This window comes from Impatiens glandulifera, chromosome 4 (assembly GCF_907164915.1).
Source record: "Impatiens glandulifera chromosome 4, dImpGla2.1, whole genome shotgun sequence".
NCBI lineage: Eukaryota > Viridiplantae > Streptophyta > Magnoliopsida > Ericales > Balsaminaceae > Impatiens > Impatiens glandulifera.
The window spans coordinates 21,596,948-21,609,736 of NC_061865.1; the positions used below are offsets into that span (position 1 = coordinate 21,596,948).

General features: G+C 34.2%; 1 protein-coding gene and 3 pseudogenes across 2 annotated transcripts; 2 read left to right on the top strand and 2 right to left on the bottom strand.

The window, feature by feature from the left end:
* The first annotated feature begins 1,190 nt into the window (after positions 1–1,190).
* On the top strand, positions 1,191–4,663 carry LOC124934931 (annotated as a pseudogene).
* A 534-nt stretch (positions 4,664–5,197) lies between these two features.
* On the bottom strand, positions 5,198–6,199 carry LOC124934932 (annotated as a pseudogene).
* A 74-nt stretch (positions 6,200–6,273) lies between these two features.
* LOC124936225 lies at positions 6,274–8,135 on the top strand (annotated as a pseudogene).
* Positions 8,136–8,558: 423 nt separating this feature from the next.
* On the bottom strand, positions 8,559–12,389 carry LOC124937081 (probable ribosomal protein S11, mitochondrial). 2 transcript variants are annotated; one of them, XM_047477593.1, is made up of 3 exons: positions 12,227–12,389; positions 10,437–10,514; positions 8,559–9,430 (listed from the first exon to the last, which is right to left on the bottom strand). In XM_047477593.1, exons 2-3 carry the CDS (start codon positions 10,510–10,512, stop codon positions 8,802–8,804), a joined length of 705 nt encoding a protein of 234 aa, XP_047333549.1. In that variant the 5' UTR covers positions 10,513–10,514; positions 12,227–12,389; the 3' UTR covers positions 8,559–8,801. The 2 variants fall into 2 exon arrangements, with proteins under 2 accessions (XP_047333549.1, XP_047333550.1); XM_047477594.1 differs by having other exon boundaries at positions 10,437–10,551; positions 12,227–12,360.
* Positions 12,390–12,789: the final 400 nt, after the last annotated feature.

The following is a 12,789-nucleotide window of genomic DNA, read 5'->3' on the forward strand; positions in this document are numbered from 1 at the left end:
GTCGAAAAAAAAATTATTTTTTTCTATATATAATTTATATTAATAAATAATATAATTCATATTTATCTTTATAGTTAAAAATAGATAGAGATAATAATAAAATTAATATATTAGTATTTTTATTATATATTTAATTGAATATAATAAAATTATTTAAATATATAAAAAAAATTCAAATATATGTTATGTAGGGGAAATTTGATCACATGACCCTGAAAAGGGGAAATTGGACGAAATGACCCTGAAGAAAGGGCTATTTGCCTCCGTGGTCACCAGATAATTGAAATTGATCTGATGACCACTTTATTTTTTTTGGACAAAAATACCCTTTTCCCGTAACGCGAAGGGGCTTCGTTTTTCGCGAAGGGAGTTTTTTTTTTATATAAATACTTAAAAATTTTTATTTCGGCATTTTCTTTCTCTCATTTCTCTCTCTTCTCTCTTCCCTCTCTTTCCTCTCTTCTCTTGACGGCGGTGGCACGGCGTCGGCACGGCGAAACCCTAAATCAAAACCTAAACGAACACATTATACAGATCGACGACGAAAACTCGTTCTAATATCAGGTAATTGGATCGATTTATATTATTATTTCCATTGTGTTCATCTTTAAACCCTAAATCATGAGATTTTTTTATTGTTTATCTTATTGTTCATCTTATTGTTCATCTTGGTTGTTCATCTTGTCGATGATATGTTTGCAGTTAATGATGCTCTGATTCGGTTTCGTTTCAGGAAACTTTAATTTAATTTTCACGACTTCACGTTTCGCGAAGGGCTTCACGTTTCGCGAAGGGCTTCACGTTTCGCGAAGGACTTCATGTTTCGCGATGGCTTCACATTTTAGTCTTTGTATAATGTTATCTTCACTTCAGTACCAGTTTTAGTTCTTGGACTTTTTGACAAGGTATATCTTTGCTTCTGGCTGATTCTATTTATTTTGGATAATCGTGAACCGGAAAAGTAAATTGTTTGTGTTTTATAATAGGATGTGAGTGCATCTCTTTCAAAGCAGTACCCTCAATTGTACAAGGAAGGAATAAGAAATACTTCTTCAAATGGAGAGTTGTAGTGGCCTTGGCTGTGTTTTAAGTTTACCAATCATTGGTGATCTATAAATTTGTAGCCATTTCCAGTTCTACAAGTGTTAACTCAACTGTCAGGATGTTTGGCCTTCCCTTATGATCACCAGATGGTTCAGGAAATGCATGCAAATGAAATAGATATTAGTAGCAGTATAGGGTTGGTGGAGGTTGGTACTACCAGCTCAATCCAGAGGAATCGAGGAGATTTGCAATGGCATGGCTTCCTCGAGAGGGATCTAAACATACATGTTTTGCATTTGATTCACCCGGTTACGAATCCTTCTTTGCATCTCAAGCCGGTGAGCTTGCACCTCTCAAGGCATGGGATGTTGCTAGAAGAGTCAGCATGAGAGGAAGGAAACAACTTCTTTTGTATATTAGTTTCATTCTTTTAGGAGTACAGTCTTCAGGAAAAATATGTATACTCTTACAGATATACAGTCTTCAGGAAAAAGATGTATACTCTTACAGATATAGTATGTTCCAATAACTTACAAAATCATTGTTGAAATTTTAGACAATTTTCTTATTGAATTGTGATTTCTGTTAAAGATGCATGTAACAAATATCAGTTTCAAATAAAGCGTTGTGGTGGGTTCCTATAGATTTTGATTTATATATATTATTTAGATGGTCGATGAAATGAATAGTCGTTTAAATGCGACAAATAAACCATTGTGAAAGAAAATAAAATAAACATATTAAAAAGTGTGAAGATCTTTCGAAATGGAAATGAGATCCTAATCGAATCTGTCGGATTTCAAGATTGAATTTCATATAATATCAAAATATAGCATTGTCTACATTTTTCATATAATGTCAAATGACTGCCTAAAATTATTGAAAAATAACGCCCATCACAAACTCGCAAATCTAAGTCTCAAAATATTTATTTTCCAACTAAGGCATGGATTGCCAGAAGACGAAGACACTCACTGTCATTCCAAAGAAGGTAGATACTTTCACCATCTTCTTCCTCTTGCAAGCCCTAATTGACCTTGTTTCTTCTGCTTCTGCCAAAGAGAGACTAACAAAATACATTACAAAGGAGATTAGATTATGATCTAGATCGAATACAGATAGAATTTTTCAATAATCAACTAGATTCTAGTACAGAAATGCTAGCCCTAACTAGCAATGTACGGGATTGAAGCTGCAAGTAAGAAGACATTATGATAAGACAAATTAATCCGAAAATAACCTAGGCGAGATCAAAGATGAATCATTAGAAGAAGAAGATTCAATAAGCATTCACATGATTCTTAATTCGGATCGAGGGAGGGAGAGAGAGACCGACCTGAAGAAGTTCTTGACTTACAAATTAGGGCTCATTGACCGTCTGGGCCTTCGCGAAACGTGAAGCCCTTCGCGAAACGTGAAGTCGTGAAAATTAGAACGAGTTTTCGTCGTCGATCTGTATAATGTGTTCGTTTAGGTTTTGGTTTAGGGTTTCGCCGTGCCGACGCCGTGCCACCGCCGTCAAGAGAAGAGAGGAAAGAGAGGGAAGAGAGAAGAGAGAGAAAGAAAATGCCGAAATGAAAAATTTTAAGTATTTATATAAAAAAACTCCCTTCGCGAAACGCGAAATCCCTTCGCGTTACGCGAAAAGGGTATTTTTGTCCAAAAAAATAAAGTGGTCATCAGATCAATTTCAATTATCTGGTGACCACGGAGGCAAATAGCCCTTTCTTCAGGGTCATTTCGTCCAATTTCCCCTGAAAAGAGGATCATTTTTATATTTAACTTTACAAAATCCCATTTTTACTTTTAACCTTTTTTTTAAACAAATTCCAATTTTACCCTTAATAACTTTTTTCCTTTTTTTCTCTTCCTTTTCCTTTTCCTTTTCCTTTTCCTTTTCTTTTTTCCCCTTTATTTCTTCCCGTTTTCCTCTTCCCCTTCACTTTCCACCCGCGACCATTGCCGCCGACCGCCTATCTTCCGGTCCCATTCTTCTTACCGAGCAGTCGGACGATCGCCAAGCACCAGCCGGACGTTCTTCCTTTCTCGTTCTAGTTCTAATCATTCACGGACTGAGGTTAGTTCTCCTTCTGATTTGGGAAACCTGCTGATTTTAATGAGTATTATGTTTTGTTTTGTTTTGTTTTGTTTAGTTTAGTTTAGGGATCGTTGTTTTAGAATAATCTGAATGGTTGGTTTTAGAATAATCTGAATGGGGCGAGGATCGTGAGGGTTGAGCGTGGGGCGAGGGCATGGGGTAGTGCGTGGGCCTGAGCGTGGATCGTGGGGCTTGGGCTTGGGGCGTGGGGCTTGGGCGTGGGCGTGGGGAAATTTCTCGAGCGAAGAAATTTGAGATTCTTGCAATAGCAAACCGGATCGATCGAATTCACAAAAACGCATGGATAGGGTTCCAGTCCTGGAGAGTTACAGCACAAAAGGTATTTATTTGAATCACATGTTGAAAGATATTTAGAAATCTATTAACGGTTTCTTGTGTATTGACAGGCATCTTTGTCTAAGACAGCTGAAACTGCACTTTTAGATGCGATCCAAGCTCGAAAACACAGGGACACCCTATATTTTTGGGTCCGTTTGGATGAGGATCGTAGGAACCCATTACAACAGGATTTTTGGTCGTTCTGCGATGCTATTAATGCTGGGAATTGCAGACTTGCGTTTTTGGAGGCAATGAAGAAGATGTATGGAATAAAGACTAACCGTTACTTCTCTTCCTTCAATGCCTGTTGATGGGGAGACATGGTCCGTAATGCATAGTTGGGTTTTGCCGACAAAATCATTTATGGAGTTTATAATGTTCTCAAGGTTGGTCTTTTAAGTTTTGAAGCCCCACCAATTCCTTGCTTTTGAATATCATACTTATTTGTGGGTGTTGCGGTTGCAGGATGTTTGTCAATGCTCTCGACGAACATGTTTACGATGGGCACCCGAAAACCGGGCATTGTTACTTAAGTCTATGGAAGGTGATTAGATTAGTTTTCTTATTTGTCAATTTTTTACTGTTATAATCTTTTGAACTTGACTAATTTCTTAAATATGAAAATAAACCCTGGTCTAAAAAATCTCTTGGTGTTTATCGCAGGATAAGCATTGCTACTCACGGATGATGGAACTAGTTGTGAATGTGTGGGCATATCATAGTGCGAGGCGAATGGTGTATGTGAATCCGAAAACAGGTGTGATGCAAGAACAACACGCACTTAAGAACTGGAGGGGTCAGATGTGGGTGAAGTGGTTCTCGTACACGACACTCAAGGGCATGGATGAAGATCTAGCTGAAGAAGCAGATTCAGAAGGGCCTTCTTCTAGAAGGTGGCTATGGCCATCGACAGGTGAGGGTTTTTGGCAGGGAATTTATGAAAAGGAAAGGAATCTGAAGAATGTAGAGAAAGAGAAGAGAAGGAAACAGAGTAGGGATAAGTTAGAAAGAATGAGAAGGAAACATAGGTAGAAGACGATTGGAAAGTATGTTAAGCCTTCACCCGAAGGCGAGGATGAAGTGGAAGGGGAAGAACGAGAAGTTTCGGTCTTGAACTCGAATTCCAACAAAAACACAAACAAGACTACACAAAGAAGGTTAAGATAGGATATAGTTTGTTTTGTTGAGTTCTTTCTTAAAGATAGTATATAGTTTGTTTTGTTGGGTTCTTTCTTTTCCTTGTTTGTTGTGGCTGGGGAAGAAATGCTTTAATATTAGATTCTATTCCCAAAACAATTTTCTAGTTTTTTTTAGTTTTTTTTTGGGTTTGTGGGTATTTTTTTATAATGTATGTATGTAATTGATGTATCCTTCCCATTCCCAAATCAATGTTATACCTAATTCATTGTCTATTACTTGGATTGATTTAGATAAAAATTATTTTAAATTAAATTATAAAAATAGGTTTGTATTTAATATATTGCCTGAATTGAAAAACTTCACATCACAATTTGAAGCTCTTCATTATAAAAAAAATTTGTTTTAACGATTTCAAAACTTTAGGAAAACATGAAGATATATACTCTAGTTGGATCCTTTTACAAGTAAGTCTTCATCATTGATGTGTGACATGAAATTTCACTGGCGTTTTATTTGAAAAGTATAATAAAAATACACAGGCACTTTCATGTACACTCTACTATATACACACAATATAGTATGAACATATCGAAAATGGTAAAAGAGGATTTATGTAGACATGTCTCTCAAAGTGGCATAAAGGAGAAGACCACCATCAATATGAAGTGTAAACATAGTTCTATAAGTCACCTTCTTCTCTTCATCTGCCAACTTAAACTTGAAAAACCGAATGAGAGCCATAGAAACTATCTTCATCTGCCTATACGCAAAATCCTTCCCTAAACAGATCCTTGGACCCGCCTGCAATCAAGATTAAACAAATGAATCCATCTTTTTAACAGAAAGAATCATTAAATATGTGTTTCTATTACATGAAAAGAAATGAACTTGAATGGCGATTCGGGTTGAAAAACACCATCTCGAATCCATCTCTCGGGTCTAAACTCTGTCGCATCTTCACCCCAAATGCTTTCCATCCTGCCTATTGCATAAGCCATGTAGTAAACTCCATCACCTTTTCTCACTTCATATCCATCCGGAAGAATATCATCATTGTCAGCACACCTCCCATCCTAATACAAAAACAAATTAACAAATATTGTCTTGTTTGTCCAATGAATGAACCCAATTATTACCACAGGAACAGTAGGGTAAAGCCTAAGTGTCTCGGTTAGTGTCGCATGAAGGTAATGTGTTTTCTAAAGCGCTTCCTCGGTTACCCGTTCCATAAATTCATCTACATTGCCTTCCCAACCGACTATTTCTTTAATCTCTTGTTCGATTTTGTCTTGTATTTGTGGATTCTTGCATAGCAGGTAGAAGAACCATGATAGAGTATTTGCTGATGTATCCTTTCCAACAATCATGAAGTTGAGAATTATGTCTCTTAAGTATCGATCATTCATCTCTTCAGGTTCCTTCTTGCCCGCATCCAAAAATCTCGATAATATATCCTCTTTAACCTTGTACCCACCAAAGATCAGTAATAAAGTTTAACTTTTTTTTCAAGAATGAAATGAAATTAAATGAAAGATGAAAAGTTTGTCATGAACTAACTGCTAGATTATCCTCACCCATTCAGATTATTCTAAAACCAACCATTCAGATTATTCTAAAACAGCGAAGTACCTCCTATTCAACTTGCTTTATTAAAATGGCGGCAGAGTCAAACCCACCGTCGCCGGAAGTTTGCAGCGTTCATCTAGAAGACTGCATCGAAGATCTACTGAAGTTTATGTTGATTTCCTTCATAGAAGGAGATCTAGAGCTAGATGTAGGTCTCTCAAAGCAGTATTGCTCCAGCCTTCTCAAACTTGATGATCATTTAGATCCATCTGCTGTTATTACTTCCGATTCATTCGCAGGAGTTCCAGCTTATCCTTTATACAAAAAACTCTCATCATCTTTATACAGTTGCCTAGTTTCTCGAACATTTGATACGAAACGTAACCCAATTGGAACAATCAGTGGAGAAAATGCCTTGTTGACGCAGAAAGAAGATGAATGGATTAAGTTAATATTTGACAAGTGTTCTGATATAGCCAATGTAAGTTTATCTATTGAAGTTTTTTTAAGATAGTGATTGATAACCATTGTTATATTTGCACTTATATTAGGTTTTGATGAATGTGGGGTTTGAACTTCATGTACAAGATCCATTCTTTTCCCAGCTGAAAGGTATTTGATATGCTGGTTCTTTCTTTTTTGTTCTTCTTTGCTGATTCTAGTTTGTTTATAGATGGTCAGAAAACTGTTGAAGGGAGATGTGCCATTGGTAATTACAGCAGGTATGATAGGGATTTGCTTCCATTTTACAAGTGGTAAAGCAATTTTCACTGAACAAAGATGGTATCTGATAACAATTGCTATTTGAACTTTTCTGGCAGAATTGCATCAGGGTCTTTCATTCTATTTAACAAATGTCTGATCTTGCAAGTTGAGGTGATGGAGTATCCTTTAGCAGATCATTTTATGTTTTCATATTCTTGTTCATACAATACCTAGTCTTCCACCAGATGTTCTTGTTAGCTTATGCCTTATTATTTCAGGGTGTGCATCGATATGCATCTTTTAAAGAGATGTTGGAAACAGAAGGTATAGAAAAGGTTCTTCCTGGAGTGAAAAGTATTGAAGATGGTAAACCTCATATTGTGATATCATTTCTGAATGTTTCACTTGAACTGTTTTATGTAAGGTTAATTCATCAAGATCTTCTTTGATTTCGGGATTTCTTTTTTAAATGAATCGATATTTTGATGAAAAAGTGGATTAGTTGGGTTACACGACTAAAATAACACTATAAAATTAAATTAAGGGTAATTTGATGTTTTGGGTAAATTCGAATAACCTTTTATCAAGCAATGCAAAAGTGTTTTCCATATTCTAATATTGGACTTTTTTTTACCATGTTCTCAGGTGTTCAAGTCTATAGGAAGTTCTACATTGAAGAAAAGGAAAGCTTAAATGGTGTTCTTGCTATTTATGTTAAGAAAACATCAAGTCAGCTTTACATCCCTTTAGCAAGTATGCTTTTGGTGAGTCTCAATGTTATTCTTGTGCCCATAGAAACATATATGCATGAAAAAGAACAGATGCATATATCAATGTAATGAACGCACTAGAATAACTGAAGTGATAAGTCTTGCCTAAAGAGACCAAAGGTCTCGAATTTGATTTTCACTAAGAACGTCTTAAGTTGAAGTGGGGGCTATGACCGTGGGGTCGTGTTAGCTTCCCAAATTCATAAAAGAAAACAAAAATGCATCGACTTACACACAAGTATAATTATCTAATTAACACTACTTAAAAACTGTGACCTGTTTGCAACCATTTCAAATGACTAGATTTTTCTCCATTGAGGAGCTAAAATGTTCCTTTTCACGTTTCAGGGATTGCGCTTTGAAGGCATTCAGAGACTCCTAGGTTTTTCCTAACTCCGGGAACAATGCTAAAAGCACTTCCACTACCATAATCAAAACATCTGGCAACATTTCCAATTCATATGAAAACTCTAATTAAAGATATCTTTTAAGCCTTATAGGTTTAATTGTAATGAATTCCCAAAATAACCAATGAAAGCTCTAATATAGTTTGTTCTTTGATTTGTGTTTTTTAGTAAATCAGATTTTATTAATAAATAAAATTGACATAATTCTAGCTTAAAAAAAAGATATAAATGAAAGAAAGAAAATCTACTTGATATTTCAATTCAAATAATGAGATTCTTTTGAACTATTAACAAAGTACCAAGAATTTGAAGATAAATAAATTGGTAACCTTTCACATTCATTTGAAGCATATGAGCAAAGTTAGATTTTAAAATCCAAGTAAAAATAAAAATGAGACTATTTCTGAATTTGCATCTGGCCTTGAGTTACACAAAAATATATCAATTAAGCTATGTAAGTGCAATTAGGGTTCAAATATTGGGCATTGATTGGGGCTGGAAACAATACAATTACTTACCATACCTCATTTGTTTCCATTCTTCTACAATATATCAATCAATAATAATCAGACAATGGAGAAAAAGAGGACAAAAAACAGAGTAAGAAGAAGAATCATCTTCAGGTACAATGTCTGAAAGTCTTAAAAGCAGCCATTATTATTCTCCATAGCTAGAAAATAACTTTAAAGTCTTCCACTTTAAAGTCTTCCAAAAACAAGAGAAATAAAGAGGTTAGGTTCTGCGTTGTTTGGGTAACCGACATCCATTATGAGCCTTGCGAGTGGTGTCTTCGATAAACACAATAGGATTCTTATCTCCCCGGTTATTAGTATAACCTTCCCTCACAGCCAAGATCGCCTGTCTCTTCTTCTTAAAGAAAGTAAACCCATTCACTTTCACAACCACCGATTTGATTCCCATTTCCCTTATTTTTCGCCCAGCAAGTTCCGAAGCAGATTCAGCTGAATATCGAGAAACTTTTGTTGCTCCTGATAACATTCCTGCTGATATATTAAACTTTACTTTCCCTTTTGAATCAGTCAGAGTTACTTTACTATTGTTTCTCATCATCCTTATATGGAGGATATCTGCATTGTTCTCCACTTGATACTGAGGCATCCAATTATTATTATTATTTCTGGGAAAACCTTTTATATCTTCTTCCATGATTCCCCTCACGAAATCCATTGATCTTGTCATTTGACCGGTTGATCTTGTCATTTGACCGGTTCCATTTTCAAACTCCTTCTGACTTGATGAGTGTATCGAGCTTCTACCTAGTTGACTGCCTAAACTTCCCATTAATCGATGAATGACATCACCGTGACAATTCAATTTATCCGTGACACCTGCACAAGTACCTGAGAAAAAATTCAGAAAATAAAAATGACTTAAGGAATTAAACTCAAGCATGCATTTCAGATTATTTTTAAAAAGGATTTATAGAAAGACGTTGAACATGCTCAGTTCTCATTTTCAAAAGCATCGTAAACATTTTCATGAATTTCATCTGTCAAAGTAGCTCAATTAACTACATTACGAACAACATGCACGTGGATAACATCTGATTAGCATATAGAAGGTTCGGGTCTCTAGCTCATACAATGACAATATCATACTATGCCCTTTTCTCCAACTGAAATAATATAGTTTTATCTTTCCCGCAGCTCAACTAATCCCTTGGGAATTCACCCAGGGTAGCTTGTTGAGTTCTCAAGTACAAGTACATATAAATACAAACCAATAACATAATAATGTAGCAAAATAGACTGTACTTAATCAATATTTTAAAAATATATGAAATCCATTTATCACAATAAACTGTTCCTAATTAATCTAAACTTATCAATTAGGTAGTTGTTAGCTTCTATTATAATATCACTTTAACATCAACAGTTCACAACCAATATAAAAAGTAAAATTTAGTGTCTTAGAGACCTTATGTTTGCTAAGGATGAAACAAATGATCATCTGATGGGGCTATTCCACTGTATTCTCATCTTCCTTCTTTATACATAAATGAATTCTCCCTATAATCAGCCATTTTCACAGTCACCTAAAAATTCCCCACTGATGGCTAGAATTTGTTAAGTATTTGTACTCTATTTTAAACAAGAAATGAAGCTAAGCAAAACTTTATATTTATCATAGACATATATGTATGTTGTATCCACCTTGCTTAAACTTCATGACAGAATGAATCAACAGATCCAACTTGCTGAACTTCATCATTAAAAACACAGGAATCATGGCCAAACAGATGGGCATGAAAGCAATGGAAATGCAAGCAAAACATAGATAGAGAAGAAGAAATGAAATAATGGAAGAGAGAGGACCATGAATCTAGTTATTGAACATGAGACATACCTCGAAAAGCTCCGGGGACAATGGCGCGAAATGCTTGGCCGATTTGAAGTCGAATCGCGGATCGGTTAACAAACATGGCTTCTCAGAATGACAAACAGAGAGCTCTGTTAGGGTTCTATATTCACAAGTTATTAGGCAGTTTTTGAAGAAGAAATAAAATGAATAATCAGAAAATAGATTAAATCAACACCTAAACTTGACAAGGAATTTCTGTCTGGTCCCTGTGTTGTCGTCCTTAACTAATTTAAGTCTTGCTTGATTTAGATTATTTTACGTTAATCTCAAATAACTGAATATCTCATCATTCAAATCATCCAACAAAATATCAAATACCATATATTTTATTTAAAAAAGTTCTTTTTATTATAAATTCATATCCATAATATCTTTTTACTTAAATAACTCCAAATAATACAATTTTTAATAACATATAAATCAAACAAATTATTTGGAAATAACCACTTGGTTATTCAAATAACACAAGATCAAACAATGCATTAGATTTTATTACCTTTTATTTTTAAGAGCAAAACTACAGTAAATGCACAATTTGAGTCGACTGTAAGAATCATTACAACAAGATACAAAAGTTCGAGAAAATTGATAAGTAACTATATAGGCATTAAACAAACTCTCACCTTGATACAAATAATGAAACACAGTCAACAAGATTAATTCATTGAACAAAATCACAATAAACAAAACCCAAGAAGCTCAATGCATTAAGTCATCCTATTGTTGGATCTCAAAGTTGCTCGTCTATCACAAGACGAATGTTGAATTGCCAATGACGTGCTCAAATCAAATCACAAGTCAAAACAATATTACAGTGTTCCAGATCAAACGAGTTCTTGATTTGTCAGATATTTTTATGAATTAGGCTCTAACACTCCTAAACACATCTCACATGAATTCAGGTTAGATATCAAATTCAAATAATAAAGAACAAGCAATGAATGAGATACTAAAATTTACATAATGATAATCCTAACATCTAATGACATTAGAAGCCATATCATATAATTCTAGACACGCTCAATCAGCACAATCAAATTTACAAACAAGCATCCATGAATATCATGCCAATTTAATCTCAATAATCAACATGCTCTATCATTTATGGCCAAAATAATGTCAAATTTCAATGAAACACAAAAGTTATCATGTCATTTTGATCTCAGAATGCACATCAATTCAATCTTAATTCCACCTCTTATGAACAGCACGTCGGATTGACAATTGAACACACAAGAATTATCATACCAACTCAATTTCTCCAAATACATAAACCCATCCCCAATTCACTAGTAAATTCAATCATGCACTAAAATTCATCCTCAAGGTTCACATGACTTTTAGTCCAATTCGAACCTCAATCTAAGAAGCAAAAATCAATCCACAATGTCTAGGTCAAGATAACATTTCTTTTCTAATTCAATCAAAACAGCATCATTAAAATCAACATTATCAAAAGAATGTGTTCCCTATCTGCCTGTACCAAAATGAAGAAAAGTATCCCAATCAACTTCCTTCTCAAAATAATAAAAGGATTTTCAATCGATCAAGCGTTTTCAAATTTCGAAACCAAAACCAAAAACACAACTCAGCTCCTTTATCAAGTGTTTCTAACATATACCCTTATAAACCAATCGTAACAAAGCATTTACAAACATAGTAGGCACGATGGAAAAACACTTCTGAAATTAAGTCACCGGAGCTCCATTTGAATTCAAAGAAATAGTAATCATCTACTAGAATCGCCTACTGAACTATCTGAAAAGGATGATTACCTGATTTTATCGGGTCTTCTGCTCCAGGAGGAAATGGATGCGTCGAAACTGCTTCAGTGTTGAGAAGATCTGCCGCCTGAATGCTCAAACTAACAGAAGAAAGAGAAGAGAATCAAAAGATGAGAAAATGAAGAATGAGATCCGTAAAAGATAGCAAGATTTACCCTTTAGGTTTTAGCCTTTAGGGTTTGTATGGTCCATCAAACTAAAATATCAAATATGGTATAAATGAAATGGTGTAGAAGAGATAATACTAATTAGCCTAAAATAATCTTTTCTCTTTCAAATTTAATCATATTTATTTTTAATAATATATAATTAACTTACAAATTATTATAATTTATTTATTTTAAAATAATTTATTTTAACCAATAATAAAGTTATAATAACAAATAAAAATTATTTCAAATTAATTAAATTATTCTCAAAATCATATAAACATATTCATAAAATATAAATGAACAACTATATATGTTATAACATTGAATTAAATTCAAATAATAAAATCAACTAATAATATCAATCATAATTAAACATAAAATATAAAAATTAAATTAAATATT